The 20,336-nt window shown below is 41.3% G+C and overlaps 1 protein-coding gene across 2 annotated transcripts in view; it reads left to right on the top strand.

Annotated features, from left to right (window-relative positions):
- ARHGAP25 (Rho GTPase activating protein 25) overlaps window positions 1-20,336 on the top strand; it is a 100,300-nt gene that overhangs the window by 39,185 nt on the left and 40,779 nt on the right. The window contains exons 1-3 of one of the 2 annotated variants that reach the window (XM_027865201.1): window positions 8,697-8,816; window positions 9,087-9,286; window positions 18,734-18,821. In XM_027865201.1, coding sequence (XP_027721002.1) covers window positions 9,104-9,286; window positions 18,734-18,821 — 271 coding nt within the window. In that variant the 5' untranslated portion in view covers window positions 8,697-8,816; window positions 9,087-9,103. Of the gene's footprint in view, window positions 1-8,696; window positions 8,817-9,086; window positions 9,287-18,733; window positions 18,822-20,336 lie in introns of those variants that run through there. The other variant, XM_027865200.1, reaches the window with a different exon arrangement.

Raw genomic sequence — 20,336 nt, forward strand, 5'->3', positions numbered from 1 at the left:
CAAATTGTGATTCCTGGGCTAGCCAACCTCAGATAAAATTAATGAACTAATCTTCAAATTTCTACTTCATCATGAGGAAGAGCGTCTCTGAGGCAATTTAGAATAGGAAGCTGGGAAACGTTTAACATTCTGCAAGCTCCTTGTTATTACTATCAGCTTCCTGTTATGTAGAGATAGCAGAAAGGGTTGGGTTAAATGTTGCAACGGATGTTGACAATTGGGACACTCATGCAGACGAACCACAAACAACTGAGCTCTGTGTTCTTCAGGGAAACTAAGGATTAGATTTGGAAAAACCAGGATTTAAAGCTAGAAGGGAATGGAGAGGCCTTCTGCTCCAACCTCCTCATATTACAGATGTATAAATTGTTTATTTACTCAGTTCACACGAGTAGTAAGTCAGGATTTGAATTCAGGGCTGTCTCCAAACCTGGCTCTCTTTCCATCATATCTTTCCTACCTGGATGTGGTCTTAAATGAATAGTAGCAGATCCATAGTGGCACTGTACTGTAGTGTGCAGAGAACCAGTCTCAGACTAATGGAGTCCTGGATTCAGGTTCTGCCTCTGACCCATACTTAGGGCTGTGTGACCTTGGGCAGGTCACCTAACCTGTTAGTACTCCCAGGTAGCTCTCTAAGATTAAAAGTGTATCAGTTACAAATCTCTGCTGATAGTCTCAGGGCATTTGTACTAGCTGTGGGTACCCAGAATGCTCTCTTGCCCCACCTTTGCTTCCTGGCTTCTTCAAGACAGCTCAAATCCCAACTCTTAAAAGAGGGCTTTCCGAGTTTCCCCCAGCTGCTACAGCTTTCCCTTTGGAGATTACTCTGCATATATCTTGTATATTCCTAGTTCTTTCCAGATCATCTCTGCATTATGATGTGAGACTTTTAGAGGCAGGAACTACTTTGTCTTTTTTTTTTTTTTTTTGGTATTTCCAGTGCTTAGCAAACTGCCCGGAACATAGTAAGCACTCAATAAATGCTTGTTGAATAATTGACTTGGGATTTCCTTATGCTGATGAAATTACAGATTCTACCAAAAAAAAAAAATAGGGCAGACCCATAGTCTTTTTTGTTTTAATAATATTTTATTTCCCCCAATTACATGTAAAGACAATTTTTAATGTTCATTTAAAAAGAATTTGAGGGGCAGCTAGGTGGCCCAGTGATAGAGTACCTGGAGTCAGGAGGATCTGAGTTCAAATTTGGCCTCAGACACATGATATTCACTAGCTGTGTGACCCTGGGCAAGTCACTTAACCCCAATTGCCTCACCAAAAAAAAAATTTTTTTTTTTATTTCCAAATTTTGTCTGTCACTCTTCTTCACCTCCCTCTTCCCTAAGATGATAAGCAATTTGATATAGATTATATATGTTCAAACATGTAAAACATATTTCTATATTAGTCATGTTGTAAAAGAAGAGACAGACCAAAAGGAAAAAAAACACAAAAAAATAAAAGAAAGTGAAAAAAAGTATGTCTTGATCTGCATTCAGACTCCATCAGTTCTTTCTCTGGATGTGGATAGCATTTTTCATCATGAGACCTTTGGAATTCAGACCCACAGTTTTGAGGCCATGTAAATGTTCTAAAGCTTCTAAAAGGAAAGGGAGAAACAAATTATATTATCACCTTTTCGTGGATGCAGATCAATGATATGTTGATAGCATTGTTGGCCTCTTTCTCCATTTGTAGGACCTGGTTAATTGATTAGCATTTTTTAAGGACCTACTATGTGGTGGGTACTGTGTTAAGTTTCGGTGACACAAATACAAGTGATTGAATTAATTCCCACGTGCAAGGAGCTTCCTTTCAAAAGTGAGGACAGTGGCTAGGGAGATGCACCGGGGTTAGCTCAGCTCCTTATACGCTAGTCTTCCCTTTCCAGAGAGTTCTCCCCGGTGGGATGATAGAAAAAGATGAGCTCTCATAACTATAGCTTTGGGCAAGATTTTGGCCCTTCACAGAAATTGCTTACCAAATGTCAGAGCAAGAATGAACCTCATCTAGTCCAACCCTGCCATTTTACAGATACAGAACTGGAAGGCCATAGAGGTGAAATAATTTATGCCAAGTCGTAAGGATAGAGACTGGAGCTGTGATTGGCATAGAGAATTTCCAAGTAAGAAAACTAACTTGACCGGTTCTAGTTGACATCTTCTCTACTTGTAGTCTTAGAAAGTTGCTCTGAGCGCTGAGAGGTTAGGTGCCTTGCCCAGGGTCATGCAGACAGCGTGTGTCAGAAGCAGGACTTGAACCTAGGTCTTCCTGGCTTTAAGGCCTGTTCTCCATCTACTCTATCTACAACTTGCTGGGAGTCAAACCCAGGTCTTTGGAGTTTTTTGACTATATGTCATGTTATCTTTCCTTGCTATCATTTTTTTTTTCCAGAGGGAATAACTAAGTCTGCTTCGTTGATGAAGCCAGTAGAGTTGCTAGCTGAGCCAGCCTTCTGGGGGAGACTGAGTAGGTGTCTGCCCTCCATATTTGCTTTTGGAGGTAGGACACTCCTCTCCCATTTACCCAGCCAATGCTTGAAATAGTTTTTATAGGGGACAAAGTCATTCATTCAGTGATCGGGGGTCATAGGATTTAGAGCTAGAAAGAACTGTAGACATAGTTTAATCTTACCTTCTCATTTTACAGATCAAGAAACTGAGGCCTAGAGAGGAAAGTGAGCTGCTTATAGGGTCACAAGCTAAGTAAATTGCAAAGTGGGTATTCAGATTCTGGTCTGGGCAAGCCACTTAACCATGTTTGCCTCAGGTTCCTCATCTGTAAAATGATCTGGAGAAGGAAATAGCAAACTACTCCAGTATCTTTGCCAAGAAAATCCCAAATGGGGACATGAAGAGTCAGACACAACTGAACAACCACATCTATCTATCTCTCTCTTTCTCTATTTATTTCTCCTCTCTGCCTCTGCCTCTCTGTCTGTCTGTCTCTCCCTCATGTACAAGTACAGTAGGCACCGTTAGTCTTCCTGCTTCCATCAGGCCGCATTAGCTTTTTGAGGCAGGCTGCACGTCAATATTAATTAAGAGCTAGGGGCCGGATGCTCTGTCAAGCATCATCTGCTTACCTAATATGGTTATTCCTCTTGGTCTATTCACACAGCCACTGTTTATAGGGTTGAGGTTAAAGTACACCTTGAGTGGTTTTAATTCATTTATTTGTTTATTTGTTCTAGAGCCTGATGCTTGCCAGGTGCATGCTGGGTGGAAAAAAGTAGCATGCTGGTGTTTGTGCAGGATACTGAGGCAAAGGAGGTGATAATATTGAGACAGAGGTGTCATTTTTTTAGTCTATGATCTGGTCAGGAGAAGGGGGAAGGGGCCTTCCCTTACAAGCCCAGCCCATGATGATTGATGTCTTTTTCTTTCGAGACCATATAGCCTTTATTGTCTAAAGCAGGAGTTCTTAACCTTTTTCATGGACTCCATGGGCAGTCAGTCTGGTAAAGCCAATGGACCTCTTCTCAGTATAGCGTTTTTAAATGCATAAAATAAAGTATGCAGGATTACAAAGGAAACTAACAATATTGAAATAAGTATATATATATATATATATATATATATATATATATTTCTCATCCAAGTTCATAGACACCTGAAATCTCTGATTGGAACTTTGGGGTTTGTAGACTCAAGGTTAAGAACCTCTAGTCTATAACCCTTGGTCATGAGGCAGCTGATGGCACAATGGATAGAATACTGGGCCTAGAGTCAAGAAGACCCAAGCTCAAATCCAGCCTCAGACACTTACTAGCTATAGGACCATGGGCAAAGCACTTAACCTTTGCCTCAGTTTCTTCAACTACAAAATGGAAAAATAATATCATCTACCTCACAGGGTTGTTCTAGTCAAATGAGATAATATTTGTTAAAAAAAATAAAAGCGCTTAGCATAGTGCTTGGCTCATAGTAGGTGCAACAAAAATGCTTATTCTCTTTCCTTATAACATTCATTGTACTATTAGCGTGGATGGCCTAGTGTTATTTATCTTTTATTTATCCCTATTTATCCCTAGATGGTAAGCACCTTTAGGCAATGACTTTGTGTAATGAAGGATATTCTCCCCATTCATGAGGATATGTTCTAAATATCCTCACAAATAAGGAAAATCTTCCAGATGGATTTCATTATTTTTTCTAGTTCTATAAAATAATTTTTTAGTAGTTTGATTGATATGTTAAAAAATTTTGTAACATGTAATTGGGGAAAAATAAAATGTTATTTAAAAAAAACAAAGAAAATCCCATTTATCTAAGTGAATGAAGGATGCTTATTGTAGAGACCATGACATGCAGTTGGATGAATAACCCACAGAACTGGTCATCAGTACTTGTATCTTGAGTAACCCCCATCAATGGACAATCAGCTGGGCGAAGAACAGAGCAGGAGGTAGAGAGTGGGCTGACTGCCTTTGAGAATGTGCACATGGCTCTTAATAACCCAAGCTCCTTTTTAAAACAAAGGTGTATCTTAATACTAAGGTTCTTCTGTGGATGTTGTATCCCTCTAAGTCATGGAAGAGCATAGCCTCCAAAGGATTGAAGTTGACAGTGACCCAAAGGTTAATGGAGTGGCCATGGTGGGAGTGAGCAAGCTGCAACAGATTCCAAATGAGGAGTTATGTTGGAGAAGTGATACAAAAGATGTCATGAGAGAAACATCTGACTGCAAACAAAGATAGAGACTGGTCATATAATGAGAGTGAGAGACAACTAGTGGGTAGGCCTCATGCTTCCCTGGAAACCCTGCAGTGTGAGGCCATCTCTAGGAAGATCCTTGGCAGGCTGGGTGGACCCCCTGCCCAGGTGACTCCTGGACCTTAGATTTCATCTCGTACAACCACCTCATTTTGCGAATAAGGAAAGGGAGACCCAGAGAGGTTGTTGCTTATTTAAGATCACACAGATGATAAGTGGCCAAGCCAAGTTGGAAGCCTAGGTCCCTTGGTTCCAAATCTGGCTCTGTTTCTAGGGTTGGAGAAGATTTCTTGCAAGATGATGAAGTTCCTGTCAATTAGATTCTGTATGTTCATGGCACAGTGGATAGAGTGCCAGGTGTGGAGTCAGGAAGACCTGAGTTCTGGTCTCAGACTCTTACCAACTGTGTGACTCTGGGCAAATCACTTAACTCTGTTTGCCTCAGTTTCCTCATCTGCAAAATGGGCTGGCGAAGAAAATGGCAAACCGCTCTAGTATCTTTGCCAAGAAGACACCAAATGGGGTCACGAAGAGTCGAACACAACTGAAACCACTGAATAAACATGTTTGCTCTCCAGATACTTGAGTACGGAGCTCATGAGCACTACAGGTCTTCTCTTCTTTGGGTTAACCATTCCCAGTTCCTTAAAGAGAGACTCAGAAATGAGTAGTTGTGGACTTAAACTGATTATGCGTGAATGGGGTAGGGGGATGTGGGAATGGAGAGGAAGAAAGGGGAAATCCCTTTACTTTTGATTTCTCAAGTGGTGATAGGGAAAGTTAACAAATGTGGTAGTAACTGGCAGCCCCGCTAAATTAGCTTTCTTTTTGATGGCTGCCTACTTGGGGTGGGGGGTGCCCCATTATGTCATATTCCTAATTAGCAGTTAATGAGTGGCTTCATGGTTCATGCCTTGTCTACCCTCTTCATCTTTAAGACTTGACTCATCTGTCTACACAGAACTCTTCCTGGAAGTGTTCATGCGCTATTGAATTGTAGAGCTGGGAGGTACCTTGGAAATCATTTAGCCTGTCCTCTTCTTTTTACAGAAAAGGAAACTAATCTTAGAGAGGGGAAGTGATTCATCCAGCATTATACAGTTAGTAAGTGGCGTATTTGGGAGGTACCAAGTGTGGTGGAATTTGGGTCAAAGGCCCTGGGCTTGAATTCATCTCTTCCATTAACTATGTAACTTTGGCCACTCAACCTGCCTCTCTGGGCCTTGTGAGAGGGCTGAATGAAATAGACGACCTCTAAAGTCCCTTCCAGTTCTAAATCTTATGAATCAAACCCAGGACTTCCTACTACAGAGATAGTCCTCTTTTCCCTAAATCACTTCTTCATTATGGTTTGTCTCCTCTCTAATCCATAGGGCCACTGCCTGGCACATAGTAAGACCTCAGGGAAGGCCTATTGATTCACTGAGTGGTTGGGCCAGGGTGTGTTTACCTCCCTAATCTGCGTGTTATTGGTCTAATTTAGACTTTACTCCTGAAGGACAGGAAATATGCCAGGGCCTGTACAATGATTGGCACTGGATCAAAGTTTATCACTATATCTGTTTTTGTTTTGAGGAAAAAAATACCCCACTACTAACAATGACATATGTCCCTATGAGCTTGCTCTTATAAGTCAATGGGGACAACCTTGAAGCAGAAAATTTGCCAAATGAAGCTGAAAAGGAAAAATTAACAAAACCAAGGGCACAAAAGAAATCCAGAAGCTTCTTAGAGCCTAGGCCCTATCACAGGACTCATTCCCCTGGTAGCTCCAGTGAATGAATCCCAGTTCTGTAAAGGTCAGGGTCATTGTTTTCTTGTATTCAATCACAAGATCATATATTGCAGAGTTAAAAGGAAACCTTGGCCTTTATCCAGTCTAATTTCCCCATTTTACAGATGAGAAAACTGAGGATCAGAGAGGTAAGTGACTCCCTAAAACACACAGCTAGTACATGGCAGGGCCTGGGACTAGAATCCAGGCCTTCGAACTCCCAGCTGAATTCTCGCTCCATTGTAGATACTGACTACTGACAAAAGCCTGTAAGCTCTGGGTTGATCTCAGATACACTATGGCCTTGAGCTGACCGAATTATGGTCAGAATCCTTTTATTAAAAAGTAATCCAACTAGGGGGCTTTGTGGGCTGATGGTTACCCATGGCAGCTCTGGTTTTGGGCCTGTCCAGTGTTGGGCATATGTGTTTTCCTTTTATAGCCTGCCCCAGTAGGGGATGAGAATGGTTGGGAATCGTTTAGAGCAATCCGTTGTGAAATCTTGTGATCAGTATAAAGTGTTCCAGGTGCTGAAACTGCAGATACAAATACGACAAGCATTATGCGCTTGGACGCTGACAAAGATACAACATTTACATGAGACTCGATCCCTATTCTCCTAATAACAATAGCTCACACTTACAGCACTTTTGGGGCAGCTAAGTGGTGCAGATAGAACATTGAGCCTTGAGTCAGGAAGACCTGAGTTCAAATGCAGCCTCAGACACTAACTAGCTATACGACTCTGGCCAAGTCACTTAATCCTGTTTGCCTCAGCTTCCTCATTTGTCAAACGAGCTGGAGAAGGAAATGACAACCCCCTTCAGTATCTTTGCCAAGAGAATCTTAAATGGAGTCATGAAGAGTTGAACATGACTGAAAAGACTCAACAACAACAATATGTTATCTCTTTTATTTAATTGATGAATTAATTAATTTTGGGGGGCTAGGCAAGGGGGTTAAGTGATGCCCAGGGTCACTCAGCTAGTAAGTGTTATGTGTCTGAGACCGGATTTGAACTCAGATCCTCCTGAATCCAGGGCCAGTGCTCTCTCCACCGTGTTATCTCTTTTGATCCCCTAGTGGGGAGATGGTACCAACACAGATAACTATAATGAGTAATATTATGTGATGAGTACATTAAAGAGGTAAAAACAAAGTGCTAAGTGAGGTCCAAAAGGGAAGATTTATTGACCAGAGGATTAAGGAATCTTCACAGAGGAGCTGTGTCCCGCACATTGTAGGCCCTTTATAGATATTTGTTGATTGGTTGACTTTGAAGGATGGATAGGAATTTGGAAGGTGAGAAGTTGGAAGGAGGCCGTCTCAGGCATAGGGGACAAAGTGAGCAAAGCCATCAGGGTAGCAATATGTAGGATGTATTCAGGGATAGCAAACAGTCTAGTTTGGCTGGGATGTAGAGTTCATGGACAGGGAATATATTCCAAGCCAGGGCAGGTAGGTGGCAAAGTAGATAAAGTACCAACCCTGGAATCAGGAGGACTTGAGTTCAAATCTGGCCTCAGAGAGTTGACACTTACTAGCTGTGTGACCCTGGACAAGTCACTTGACCCTAATTCCCTCACAAAATAAATAAATAAAAACAAAATTAAAAAGAAAAAAAACCCCAAGGCCAAAAAGGTAGGGGCAGAGAGCAGATTGAGATGATCCTTGAATACCCGGCAGAAGTGTTGGAATTTTTTCTTGGGAGGGCACTAGGGAGCTACTGAAGATTTTTGATCAGAGGAGTATTGTGACTAGACCTATGCATGAGGAAGATCATTCCAGCAGGAATGTGAAACACAGATGGGAGGAGGGTGCCAGTGGAAGTGGGCAGACCATCAGTAGGCTGTTGTATAGCCCGGGTAGGTGTTCACCTGGGTGCCCCTCCTCCAAACAACAAAGCAGCCCTGGACCACGTCCTTATGGGAGCTTTTCTAGGTTATTTCAGGAGTTGCACAGTTTCCTTGCTTTGATTTTCTGGGCAGTGGCCAAGCATTGCTGAATGGGTTCTCATGCTGGGGAAGAGTTCTGGGGTGATGGCAAGGTTAGAGAAAATGCAACCCCCTTGTTCCTCTGTGGACTGATGCCAGGGCTACCTCCAGCTGCCTCCCCAGCTGCTGTGTGGGGCTCACCCTTAGCCCTCCCAGCAAAGTTGTAGTTTCTTTCTCTTGTCAGATATTCACTCCCACGCAGGAAAAAGGAAGCATCTTTTGTCAAATGCTGTGGCCACTTCCTTTTCAAAAGCCTCCAGCCAGCTTTGCGTTCTGCAGACCAACCCGGCTGTGATCGGTAACAGGACTGACTGTACTCTAGGACTCAAGGTCTTAATTTTGTTTTTAAGTTTTAGCTTTGGCTCAACTATTTCTTTAGCTTTGTGCCTACTGACCCTCCTCCCCCTTCCCTAACCTGAACCCAATCAGCTCCTGGTACCGTGGGGCCGCTGGCCTGATCCAGATCGGGGTCCCAGGAGCCCAGGCTAACCCTCCTTCCTCGATCCTCTGTCTGGTTTCCCTCCTGCCCTTCTGGCTGGGTATCCTGAGTCTCAATGCTTATGTCCTTCAGTCAGACTGCCTCTCTGTTGCAATCTCTAGCTCGGTCAAGGAGTGTGATGACTGGGGAGCAGATGGCCTCCTTCCATCAGCCGTCATCCCCCAATGCCCTGGAGCGGCCCCTGAAGATCGGCTGGCTGAAGAAGCAGCGGTCCATCGTGAAAAACTGGCAGCAGAGATACTTTGTGTTAAAAGGCCAGCAGTTGTACTACTACAAAGATGAAGAGGATGTCAAGCCTCAGGTAGGATCCTGGGGGATGTGGTCCAGCAGGGAGACAGGGGTGGAAGGCTCTGTGGAGACCTCCTTGAGTGGGATCTGCTGTAGCATGGGGGGTCTTACACTCTGACTAGAAACCTTGGAAGTAATTAATTCCCCCTCTCTGTTCTCCAGATTTATAAACTGAAGAGCAAAGAGGGCAAAATGACATGTCATTAAGCACCTATTGTATGCCAAGTACTGTGTTAAAATACCTTACATATTTTATTTCATTTAATCCTCATGACAACCTTTGAAGTAGAGGCTACTATCATTCTCATGTTATTGTACTTAGCACAGTGCCTGGCACGTAGCAGATGCTTAATAAATGTTTATTGATTGAGAGAGAGGTTGAGTGACTTGCCCAAGGTCAAACAACTGTATGAAGCTAGATTTGAACTCAGGTCTTCCTTACGCTAGCCCCAGTGCTCTGTCCACTGAGCCACTTAGAAGCAGGGAGAAACACCAGGATGAAAGCCTGGGAGCTTCTAACCACAGCTTTGAGTCATTTTAGTAGGAGCTTAATGTGGTGGCTGAAGAGAAGACAGGATCATAGGATTTTGAGTTGGATGAGATCTTAGAGATAATTTAATCCATGGATTCTTAACCTGGTGACTGTGAACTTTTAAAAATGCAGTTATTTCAATAGAATTGGTTTCCTTTGTAATATTATGTATTTTATTTTTTGCCTCTAAAAAACCTTCTGACAAAGGTCCATAGGCTTCACCAGACCAGCTAATGGAGGCCATAACATGGAAAGAGTTAAGTACCCCCGTCCAGTTTAATTTGCTTATCTTACAGAGAAGGAAACTGAGGCCCACAAAGGGGAAGGCCTAAGGTCACAAAGATAATAAGCAGCTGAACTGGGATGAAAACCATGTCCTCATGACTCCAAGTCCAGTGTTCTTTCTCCAGCCCCCACATTGTTAGCTGGTAGATGTGGGTGGCAGATTAGATGTGGGTCTTGATCCTGAATCTTTAATTACACCCATGTTTTCTCCATACCTCTTAGCACCCACTTCACTTCTTATAGGTTCTATTGGATCCCAAAATGTGACTCCCATTAATTAGGTAATTCTTCTTAACAACTGACTAATGCTGGTCAAGGTGAACCCATGGGTAGGGGAAGAGAGAACTAGACAGGACAACCGAACTTGGCAACTAATGGGAACCTAGAAAAGCCTGGGAAGGGAGAGAAAGAGAGGAAGAATGAAAAAAAGGAGATAATTTTAGAAAGAGAATAGTTCTATTCAAATCCAAATAAAGGAACTGAAAGTGACTCTGTTCACCCACATGCCCAGGCGATTTTGAAGTTGCCTAGCTAAAAAAAATGATATCTGGAGTTGCACCAGCTCAGGGGGAAGGGCAAGACAAGCTCAGGCCTCAGTAATGACTTGCAAAAGGGTAGAACATAGATCCGGGCCCAGCCATCCAACCTAACCCTCCCCACTTGCATGATTTAACCTGGTATTTTGAGGGTGTGTGATGGAAAAAAGTGTTGGTCATGGAGTCAGGAGAACTGGATTTGATTCATTTCACCTCTCTAGGCTTCAGTTCCTCACCTCCTTACAATGGGGATAATTACTCCCTCCCTTCAGAGTTATTGTTCTTTGTAAATCCTAAGGAGCTAATAGAAATGGTAGTCATTATCATGATTTTTGTTACTGTTCTTCCCTTTCTCCGTGAAGAAGCTGGGCGAAGTCTAAGAAAGTGTGTAAGACCATTCCCTAGAATGGTCCCGGCACCCATAATAGGAACAGAGATCACAGAAGTCAGGAGTCAGCCAAACTGATGCCCAGGTTCAGGCAGCATGGAGTCTCCCAAGTGAAAACTTGCGGTCTGTCTGAATGCACTTTCTCGAAAAGAGAGGAGAGAGGACTAGGGAATGTTGTAGAGGGAATTTCCTGGGCGGGTTTGGGCTGGACCCAATAGATAACTCTTCAAGTCCCTTCTGACACTGAGATTCCATGATCCTATGAAAAAGAGAGAGGAGAGAGGGAGTGAGGGAGAAGGGAAAGGAATGAATAGATTGCTCAGATATCCTGACTCTGGGGTTCTACTCTCGGATTTATGGGAACCCGGGGAGCTAACTCACATCGCTGCTCAGCAGCTCGTCTCTCCATTACTAGAAATACAGGCTAAAAATCTCAAAGTAAGTGCTTTATAAATGCATAATTAATTAATTAATTAAGAATCTTTGCCTTTGCCTTCAGGTAGATCGTGGGAAGATACCTGATAACGATACTGACAGATCACAGATGTATAGAAATGAGCATTTAGAATTGAAAGGGGCCTTAGAGATGAAATCGTTCCAAATCTCTGTTTCATAGGTGACAGACTGAAGGTTATACAATTCTTTACATAAATTGTCTTTCCTTTCAAGAGAAACATGTGAAACAGGTAGGGTTTCTAATCTTACTAAGGTACAGACCTGATCATTTCACTTGAAATGCCAGAATCTGAAGGGGTCTTGGGGGCCATCTAGCCCAACCTACAGCTGTTCCCAAATCCCCTCTTCAAAATACCCAAATAATAATAGCAGCTAACATTTGCAGAACACTTAAAGATGTGCAAAGTACTTCACATTTGTTATTCAGTCATTTTAGTTGTGTCTGACTGTGATCCCATTTGGGGTTTTCTTGGCAAAATACTAGAGTGACTTGCCGTTTTCTTCTCCAGCTCATTTTACAGATAAGGAAACTGAGGCAAAGCAAAGAAGGTTAAGTGATTTGCCCAAGGTCACATAGCTAATAAGTGTCTGGGGCTGAATTTGAACTTGGGTCTTCCTGATTCTAGGCCCAGCGTTCTGTCCACTGTGCTTTACATATGTGATGTCATTTGAAGACTAGTCCTCATTCAGTCTTTGCTCGAAGACCTCAGGAAGGGGAAGTCCTCTTTTTCTGAAGGCAGACCAATCTGCTTTTGAATAACTGTCCTCGTAAAACAAGTTTTTGTCTTACATCTAACCTAAGGTTGCATCACGGCAACTTCTCCCTGTTGCTATTGGTTTTGCTCTCTGTGGTCAAGTGGAACAGATCTATTCCCTCTTCTACTTAAGAGTCCTTCAAATACTTGGCCACAACCAACACATGCCCTTCAAGTTTCTCTTCTCTGGGCCAACCATCTCAATTTCCTTCAGGTTCTCTCCATGTAGCACAAATTTGAGGCCCTTCACAACTCTGGTTACTTGCTGGACGTTCACCAGTTTACAAATGGCCTTTCTAAAATATGGTGCCTAGTCCTAAACAGAACTGATAAGTTCTGATAAGGGCAGAGTAAAGTGGCACTCATTCCTCTTCTTAATGCAGTTTAGGATTATACAGCGTCTGCTATACTGTTGACTCATATTGAGCTTGCAGTCTGCTAAAGCCCCCAGATCTTTTCCAGATCTTGCCATATCCTCCATCTTGTATTTGGGAAGCTGATTATTTGAATCCAACCAGATAACTTTACAGTGGCCTGTATTAAATTTCATTTTATTAGACTTGGTCCAGTGTCTAGATCTTTTTGATTTTGACTCTGCCCTTTAATATGTTAATGATCCTTCTTTACAGCTTTGTCCAACGCAAATTTGGAAATCTTAATAACAGCTAGCATTTACATAGTGCTTTAAGAGGTGCAAAGAACTTTACATTTAATATTTCATTTGATCTTCACAATAACCATAGGAGTTAATAACATTAATAATATTTCATATTATTATTATAATTTATAAATGGGTCAGGCACTGTGCTAAGTGTCTTATAAATATTATCTTATTTTATCTTTATAGCACTCCTGGGAGTAAATAATAACGATAATGATGATGATGATTATAGTAACGGCTAGAGTTTATTTAGCACTAACTATGGCAGTCACTATATTAAGCACTTTATAAATATTATCTCATTTAGTCCTTGCAACAATCCTGGAAAGAAGGGGCCATTAATATTCTTATTTTACGGAGGAGAAAAATGAGGTAGACAGAGATTAAGTGACTTGCCCAGGGTCACAGAGCTCATAAATGTCCGAGGCTAGATTTGAACTCCTTGGGGCAGGTAGGTGGCATAGTGGATAGAGTGCCAGGCCTGAGTCAGGAAGACCATCTTCATGAGTTCAAATCTGGCCTTGAACACTTACTAGCCAGCTGTCTGACCACGGGCAAGTCACTTAACCTGTTTGCCTCAGTTTCCTTATCTGTAAAACGAGCTGGAGAAGAAAATGGCAGACCACTCCAGTATCTTTGCCAAAAAACCCCCAATGGGGTCAAGAAGAGCTGGACATGACTGAAATGACTGAACAACAACCACGCAAAAGACTTGAACTCAGGTCTTCCTGACTTCAGATCCGCTGTACACCTGGGTGCCTCAAGGTTTTGGTAAGAATGCCAGCCATGCCTTTATTCAAGTCATTTTTTTTAAAATTTTTGGTGAGGCAATCGAGGTTAAGTGACTTGCCCAGGGTCACACAGCTAGTAAGTGTCAAGTGTCTGAGGCCGGATTTGAACTCAGGTCTTCCTGATTCCAACACCAGAGCTCTATCTGCTGTGCCCCGAGCTGCCCCTATCCAAGTCATTTGAAAAAATGCTCAATATGAAACAGACTTTACCAGAGACCTTCCAACTTGACATCAATGATTCTTTGGGTTCAATCATTCAGTCATTGCCAAGAGGCAGACAGTGTTTGGTTTGGAGTCAGGGAAGGCTGGCTTTCAGATCCTCCTTCATATTATCTGCATCATCCTGCACAAGCCCTTTAGTGTCTCTCACCTTTTAAATGGAGATAATAACAGCACCTACCTCCAAGGGTTCTGAGGATCAGATCAGATAACTTATATACATGTGTATGTATGTATGTATGTATGTATGCATGCATGTATGTATGTACACATATATTGCTTTGCAAAGCTTAAAACACTCTATAGGTCAAATATTTTTATTCTAAATCTATCTAACTGGACACTAGCCCACATCTCTTTATCTTTCCCACAAGAATAGTGTGAGGGATTTGGTCAAATGGTTTTGCTAAAATCTAGGTAACTTTATCTGAGGCAGCTAGGTGGTGCCGTGGATAGAGCACTGGGCTTGGGATCAGGAAGACTCACCTTCCTGGGTTCACTTCCTGGCTTTGAGACCTTGGGCAAGTCACTTAACCCTGTTTGCCTTAGTTCCTCATCAGTAAAATGAGTTGGAGAAGAAAATGGCAGACCACTCCGTGTCTTTGCCAAGAAAACCCCAATGGGGTCACAAAGAGTTGGACATGATTGAAATGACTGAACAAGAACAACAACCGGTACCTTTATCTAGAGCTCTGAGGACCCAGTCCGATACCCTAGTTAACAAAAGAATCAAGGTTAGCCTACGGTGACCAGCTCTTGATGAAGCCATTACAGGGTCGATGGTCACTGTAGATCACTGTAGATGCTCACTGTCACTTTAACAATACATTCTAGAATTTTGCCAGGAGTGAATGATGGAAAAAAGGCATTTATTAATTGCTTACTATGTATGCTAAGTGCTGGGGATAAGAGAAAAATGATCGAGTCCTTCACCTCAAGGAGCTCTCCCATGCTAGTTGGAGGAGTCAGCGTACATCAGAGGGCTCAGGAGCAGGGATGATGGGAAGATCTGGTGTTCCTTAGGGTTCAGGAGCAGGCCATATGGTAAGGCTGATGAGTACTTTTGACGCACATTGCAAGACTATGCTATGCTTTTGTGTTCATCTTGTTACCTGTTTTTACTTTCATCTTCTGTACATATCATTTAAAAATCTTAGGTTGGTTATCAAATTCCTTGTGTAGCCACATAGGTATCTTCTCTCCTCTTTATACCTGTTTTTCTTTGTATCTTCATAATTTTATTCTTGAGAATTTTTCATCTTCCCTGGCCTGACTTCTTCTGTGGAATTTTGGCCCATAGGATCCTATCTATTCCTCTCTTGAACTATTTGAAATCTGCTCTTTTAAAATCTGTGGTGCAGGTCAGGCAATGCCAAGCTTTCCTTCTGCCCCCTAATCTGCTGCTCAGAAATTTTTTGTTCCTTCCTATTGCTTGTAGGATAGAATATAAATAATGTCCCCTGGCATATAAGCCCTTTACCATGCGGTTCCAACCAACTTTTCTAGACATTTCATATTACTCCCCTTTACCCATTTTTGTTTCATCCAAATTGGACTACTCATTTCCTCCCAAACTTGTCATTATATCTCTCATCTCAGGGCTACCCACTATGCCTAGAATGCAATTGTTCCTCACATCTATGTCTCAGAATCCTTAACTTCTTTGAAGGGCCACATTCTAGAGGATGCTTTCCTGATTTTCCATATTCTCATCTCCTCAAATTTCATTATACTATTTACATGTGTCCATATTGTATTCTCCAGTAGAGCATAAGCTTCCTGAGGGCAGAGATGGTTTTGTTTTTGTCTTTGTAATCCCAGAACCTAGCATGGCGCCTTGTACGTGGTGCGTACTTAAGATACGTTGGGTTGTATTTGTTATGGCAAGAAAATTGATGCTCAGAGATATTAAATGATTTACCCAAGGTTATGTAACTAATATTGGCTGAGTCCAGATTCCAGTTCCATCTCATGTGATTCCAAGTACAGGATTCTTTGAGCTGGAAAACTGATGCTCAAAGAGACAAACTGGCTTGTCCATTGGTGACATTGCTTAGAGCTCCTTTCCTAACATTTAAAAGTTTTTAGGTACCATTTATTTCTCTCTGTTCCTACAAGATTCTAAGGACCACTAGGAAAGAAAAATAAGCATATTAGTGAATCAGGATTTGGTTTCTAGTGTGATGATAAATTATTTGTTTCTTTGCTGGATCTGTGATGTTACCTGTGTGAGTACTCTCTACATGGATATAGATTACAACCCATACGTGCTTCCTCATCTTATTTGGCCTTAATCATGTCTTTCTGTACATTTTTTCTTAGGGATTGACCCAACACTTTGAAGGGCTTCCTCTGGATCTTTTAATATTTTGAGCAGCCCAGTTGTTTGTTGGTTTAAGTAAAACCCTCTGTTGTAACGATGCCGCTTATTTAGCCTACATCCCTGCTGGGAAATGTGGAACATTTGAAGTTGAAACAGACTTTGCAACATACCATTTATCTGCTGGTATGGATGGCTTACTTTAATGAAGGTAGAAAATTTTATTTTAGGCAAATCTCTCCCCACATTTAAAACTTTGGTAAAGAAGCACAAATAGGAGTCTAATTAGTAAAGTTGCAAGTTGTTGTTTTGTGGTGTAGATAACAGCAGACAAAGAAGCATCATGTAAGAGAATTCAATTTGGAGTCGAAGGACTTAGGTTTGAATTTGGTGTCTGCTACTCATAACCCTCTGGGTCTCAGTTTTCTCATCTACAAAATGAGGAGGTTGAGTTGCCTTCTGACTCTCAAGCTATGATCCTGTGATCTTAAGGTCTCTTCTAGCTGAAGTTCCCATGATCCTTAGCTATGACACTTAGGTTCTTTTCCATATCAGTGTTTGTAAAATAAGCTTAATCAGTGATTAAAGATATGCTTCTTCACCCACTCATCCTTATTTAATATTAAAATTAATAACAAACAGTAATTAATATTAATATTTAATATTATGAAAGGATTGTTTTGTAATCTCTGTGAAAAAGGCTAATTGAGCAAAACACATGTGGTCCTAATAATGGTCCTACAGTAACACCAGGGATAGAGATTTTTGTTTATTAGGAGAAAAATTGACATTGAATTGCTTTGGATTAACTTCACGGCCTTTAGTTCCTAAAGACTTGTCCCATGCAGCCTCTATATGTATGTTCATCCTTTAAGGAGTTCTGGGCTATGAAGAGAGCCCCAAAGCAGTGAGTGCACACAGATACACTCTATTATCTCTTTAAAGTTCCCTAATTTGTAACCTCACCTCATCCATTGGCTCGTTCCTGGCTGTATCTCCCCCACTGCTGAAAAGCTTTCATGTGGTCCAACCATCCTCTCAATCTATCTTCTTATCTCTCCCCACTTTAGCAGACAAACTTTCAGGAGGAAAAACAAACAATCACCCAAACAACAGAGCAGTTGATAGTCAGGTGTTCTTAACTTTCTCACCTCCCACTCACTTTTCAACCCCTTGTAATCTGGCTTTTGATGGAACCACTAGACTGAAACTGCTTTCTCCAAGGTCACCAATGACATCTTTGTTGTTTGAACCAGTGCTCTTTTCTTAGCTCTCGTCCTTATTAATCTCTGAACTTTTGACTGATAATTACTCCATCCCCACCCTGACCTTTCTGCATATTAACTTGTGCCTGGGTTTTCATGACACTGTTTTCTCTCTGTCTCTGTCTCTGTCTCTGTCTCTGTCTCTGTCTCTGCCTCTCTCTCTCCCTCTTTCTCTCTCTTTCTCTCTCTCTGTCCTTCCAGCTTCTCTCTTTTCCAATCCATCCTCCAACATCTGCTAGGAGGATATTGCTAAAGTATAGGTTTGACCAGCTTACCTCCTTCTAAAATAAACTCCACTGGCTCCCTGTTGCTTCTCAGATCAAACCTAAGCTTCTTTGGCATTTAAATTCCTTCACCGTGTGCCTCCAATCTACTTTTCTAGGGTTAGTATACATTTCAGCCTATTTTCCATTATATATTCACCCATTACATTCTTTACATATTATGTTGCATCCAAACTGTTTTACTCATTGTTCCCCATAGATGATTCTCCATTTCTCACCTCCAGGCTTTTGCATGGGCTATTCCTCAGGCCTAGCAGTCTCTCCTTCTTCACCTCTGTCTCTTAGAATTCCTAATTCTTTTCAAAGTTCAGCTTAAGTGCCACCTCCTTTATAAGACCTTCTTAGATTCCACAAGTTGTTAATTCCCTCTTCCCTAAGATAAGTTTTATATTTATTTTGTTTGCATCCTGTTTTTATTTATTTGAGAACATATTTCATCACCTCTGTAGAATGTAAGCTTCTTGAGGGAAATTACTCTTGCTGTTATATTTGTATCTCCAGCACCTAATACTGTGCCTGGCACATAGTAGGTGCTTAATAATGTTAATTGATTGATTGAGGGGATGGCTTTTTTCCTTATATATTTGTATTCTCAGTACCTAGCAGTGTCTGGAATATAGTAGGCCCTTAATAAATGTCTGTTGCCTGACTGCTAGATCCATGCAGGACTCTGGCTCTTAGGTTGACCTTTCAAGCAGGCATATAACTAGATGACATAATTTCTGGATTAAAGGGCATAGGATTTAGAACATACTGCTCAACTAGTTTGGCCTTCTTATTTTATGAGTGTAGAATCTCAGACCCAGAAGTAAGGTGATTTGTTTAAGCTCATGAAGGTAGTAAATGGCAGAATCAGGATCTGAATCCAAGTCTTCTGACTCCAAATTCAGTGTTCTTTCCATTCAGTGTGTCGATGAAGGCATTCTGATGCCAACTCTTCCCAAAAATGCCACTGTTTATTCTTACAGGGCTCCATGTATCTACCAGGAAGCACCGTCAAAGAGATTGCCACGAATCCAGAAGAAGCTGGGAAATTTGTCTTTGAAGTCATTCCAGGTGAGCAGCTGTGTATCAGTAGGACCTTCCCTGTCAGTAGCCCCAAGTCACTTATTTCATTATAATTTAACTGAGCATTGTGTCAAAGAGTACTTTTTAATAATAATAACTCACATTTCTGTAAAGTTGTATAGTTTAGAAAGCACTTTCTGTGGATAGAGCACTGGCTCTTGAGCAGGAGAACCTGAATTCAGATTCAGCCTCAGACACTTACTAGCTGGCATGAAAGAAGGGCCGGAAAATTTTTACATGGATTTTCCAGATCGAGGGGGCACTCATCCCTAACCCCAGTGATATGGAAGGGATAACTATAGAGATTACTAGCAAACAATGCTAAATCAATTCAGATTAAGGGTTTATAGGTGCATGGTTAGGGCTATATGAAGGGAGGTAGAAGGATCAAAGAATCCAAAGTTAGGAAAGGTTTCAGGGGTCATCTAGTTTAACTTATAACCGAGCAAGAATCCCTTCTGTTGTTTTTTAGTTGTGTCTGACTCTTCATGACCTCATTTGGGGTTTTTTTCACAGAGATACTGGATTGGTTTGCCATTTCCTTTTCTTGCTCATTTACAGATTAGGAAACTGAGGCAAATAAGATTAAGCGACATGCTCAGGGTCACACTGCTAGTAAGTGTCTGAGGCCAGATTTGAACTCAGGTCCTTCTGACTCCATGCTTGGTGCTCTGTCCGTGGTGCCACTTAGCTGCCCATAAGAATCCCTTCTACTATACTCCTTAAGAAATGGTTATGCTGCTTTCTCTTGAAGACCTCCAGGAGAATTTACTATCTCCTAAGCCATTCTTGTCCAGGTAATCATTAGACCAGGATCTCCTATCCAGAAGCACTAGGCTCCATAGAAACTGTCTATCTAGAACCACTATGAACAGGGCAATGTGTTTTCTTAATGGGATTTTAAATAAAGAAACAATGATGCCAGATACTTAGACTTAGTGTTTGTTGAGACCCTATATTCTAGAACAACATGCTGGATACATACATACATACATATATACATATGCACACACACAACATATACCTTGACATTAAATTGATCCTGATATTTGACCTGACATTTGATTTGACCTTGACATTAAATAAATAAATAAATATGTACACATTAAATATATGTATATATATTTTGTATATCTAGATACAGATATGTATCTAGATATACACACAATACATACATATATTTTTTATTTAATGCCAGGGTCAAATCAAATGTCAAGTCAAATATCAGGATCAATTTAATGTCAGGGTCAAATGAGGAGGATGCATGTTTCAGTGGATGGTGTGTAGGAGTGTGGCAGTCAGGGCTGGGGTCTCAGCTTTGCCATTAACTTCCTTTGTGATCACAGACAAGTCATTTTACTTCTTTATATTTTAGTTTTCTCATCTGCAAAATGAGGATAATAATTTCTATCTTACAGGAATTTGGTAAGGATGTAATAATGTAAAAACTGTAAAAATTCTTTAAAAAGTTTTAAAGTATTCAAAAGAGTTATAGTTGTCATT

This window comes from Vombatus ursinus, unplaced genomic scaffold (genome assembly GCF_900497805.2).
Source record: "Vombatus ursinus unplaced genomic scaffold, bare-nosed wombat genome assembly UNPS02014778.1, whole genome shotgun sequence".
NCBI classification, from domain to species: domain Eukaryota; kingdom Metazoa; phylum Chordata; class Mammalia; order Diprotodontia; family Vombatidae; genus Vombatus; species Vombatus ursinus.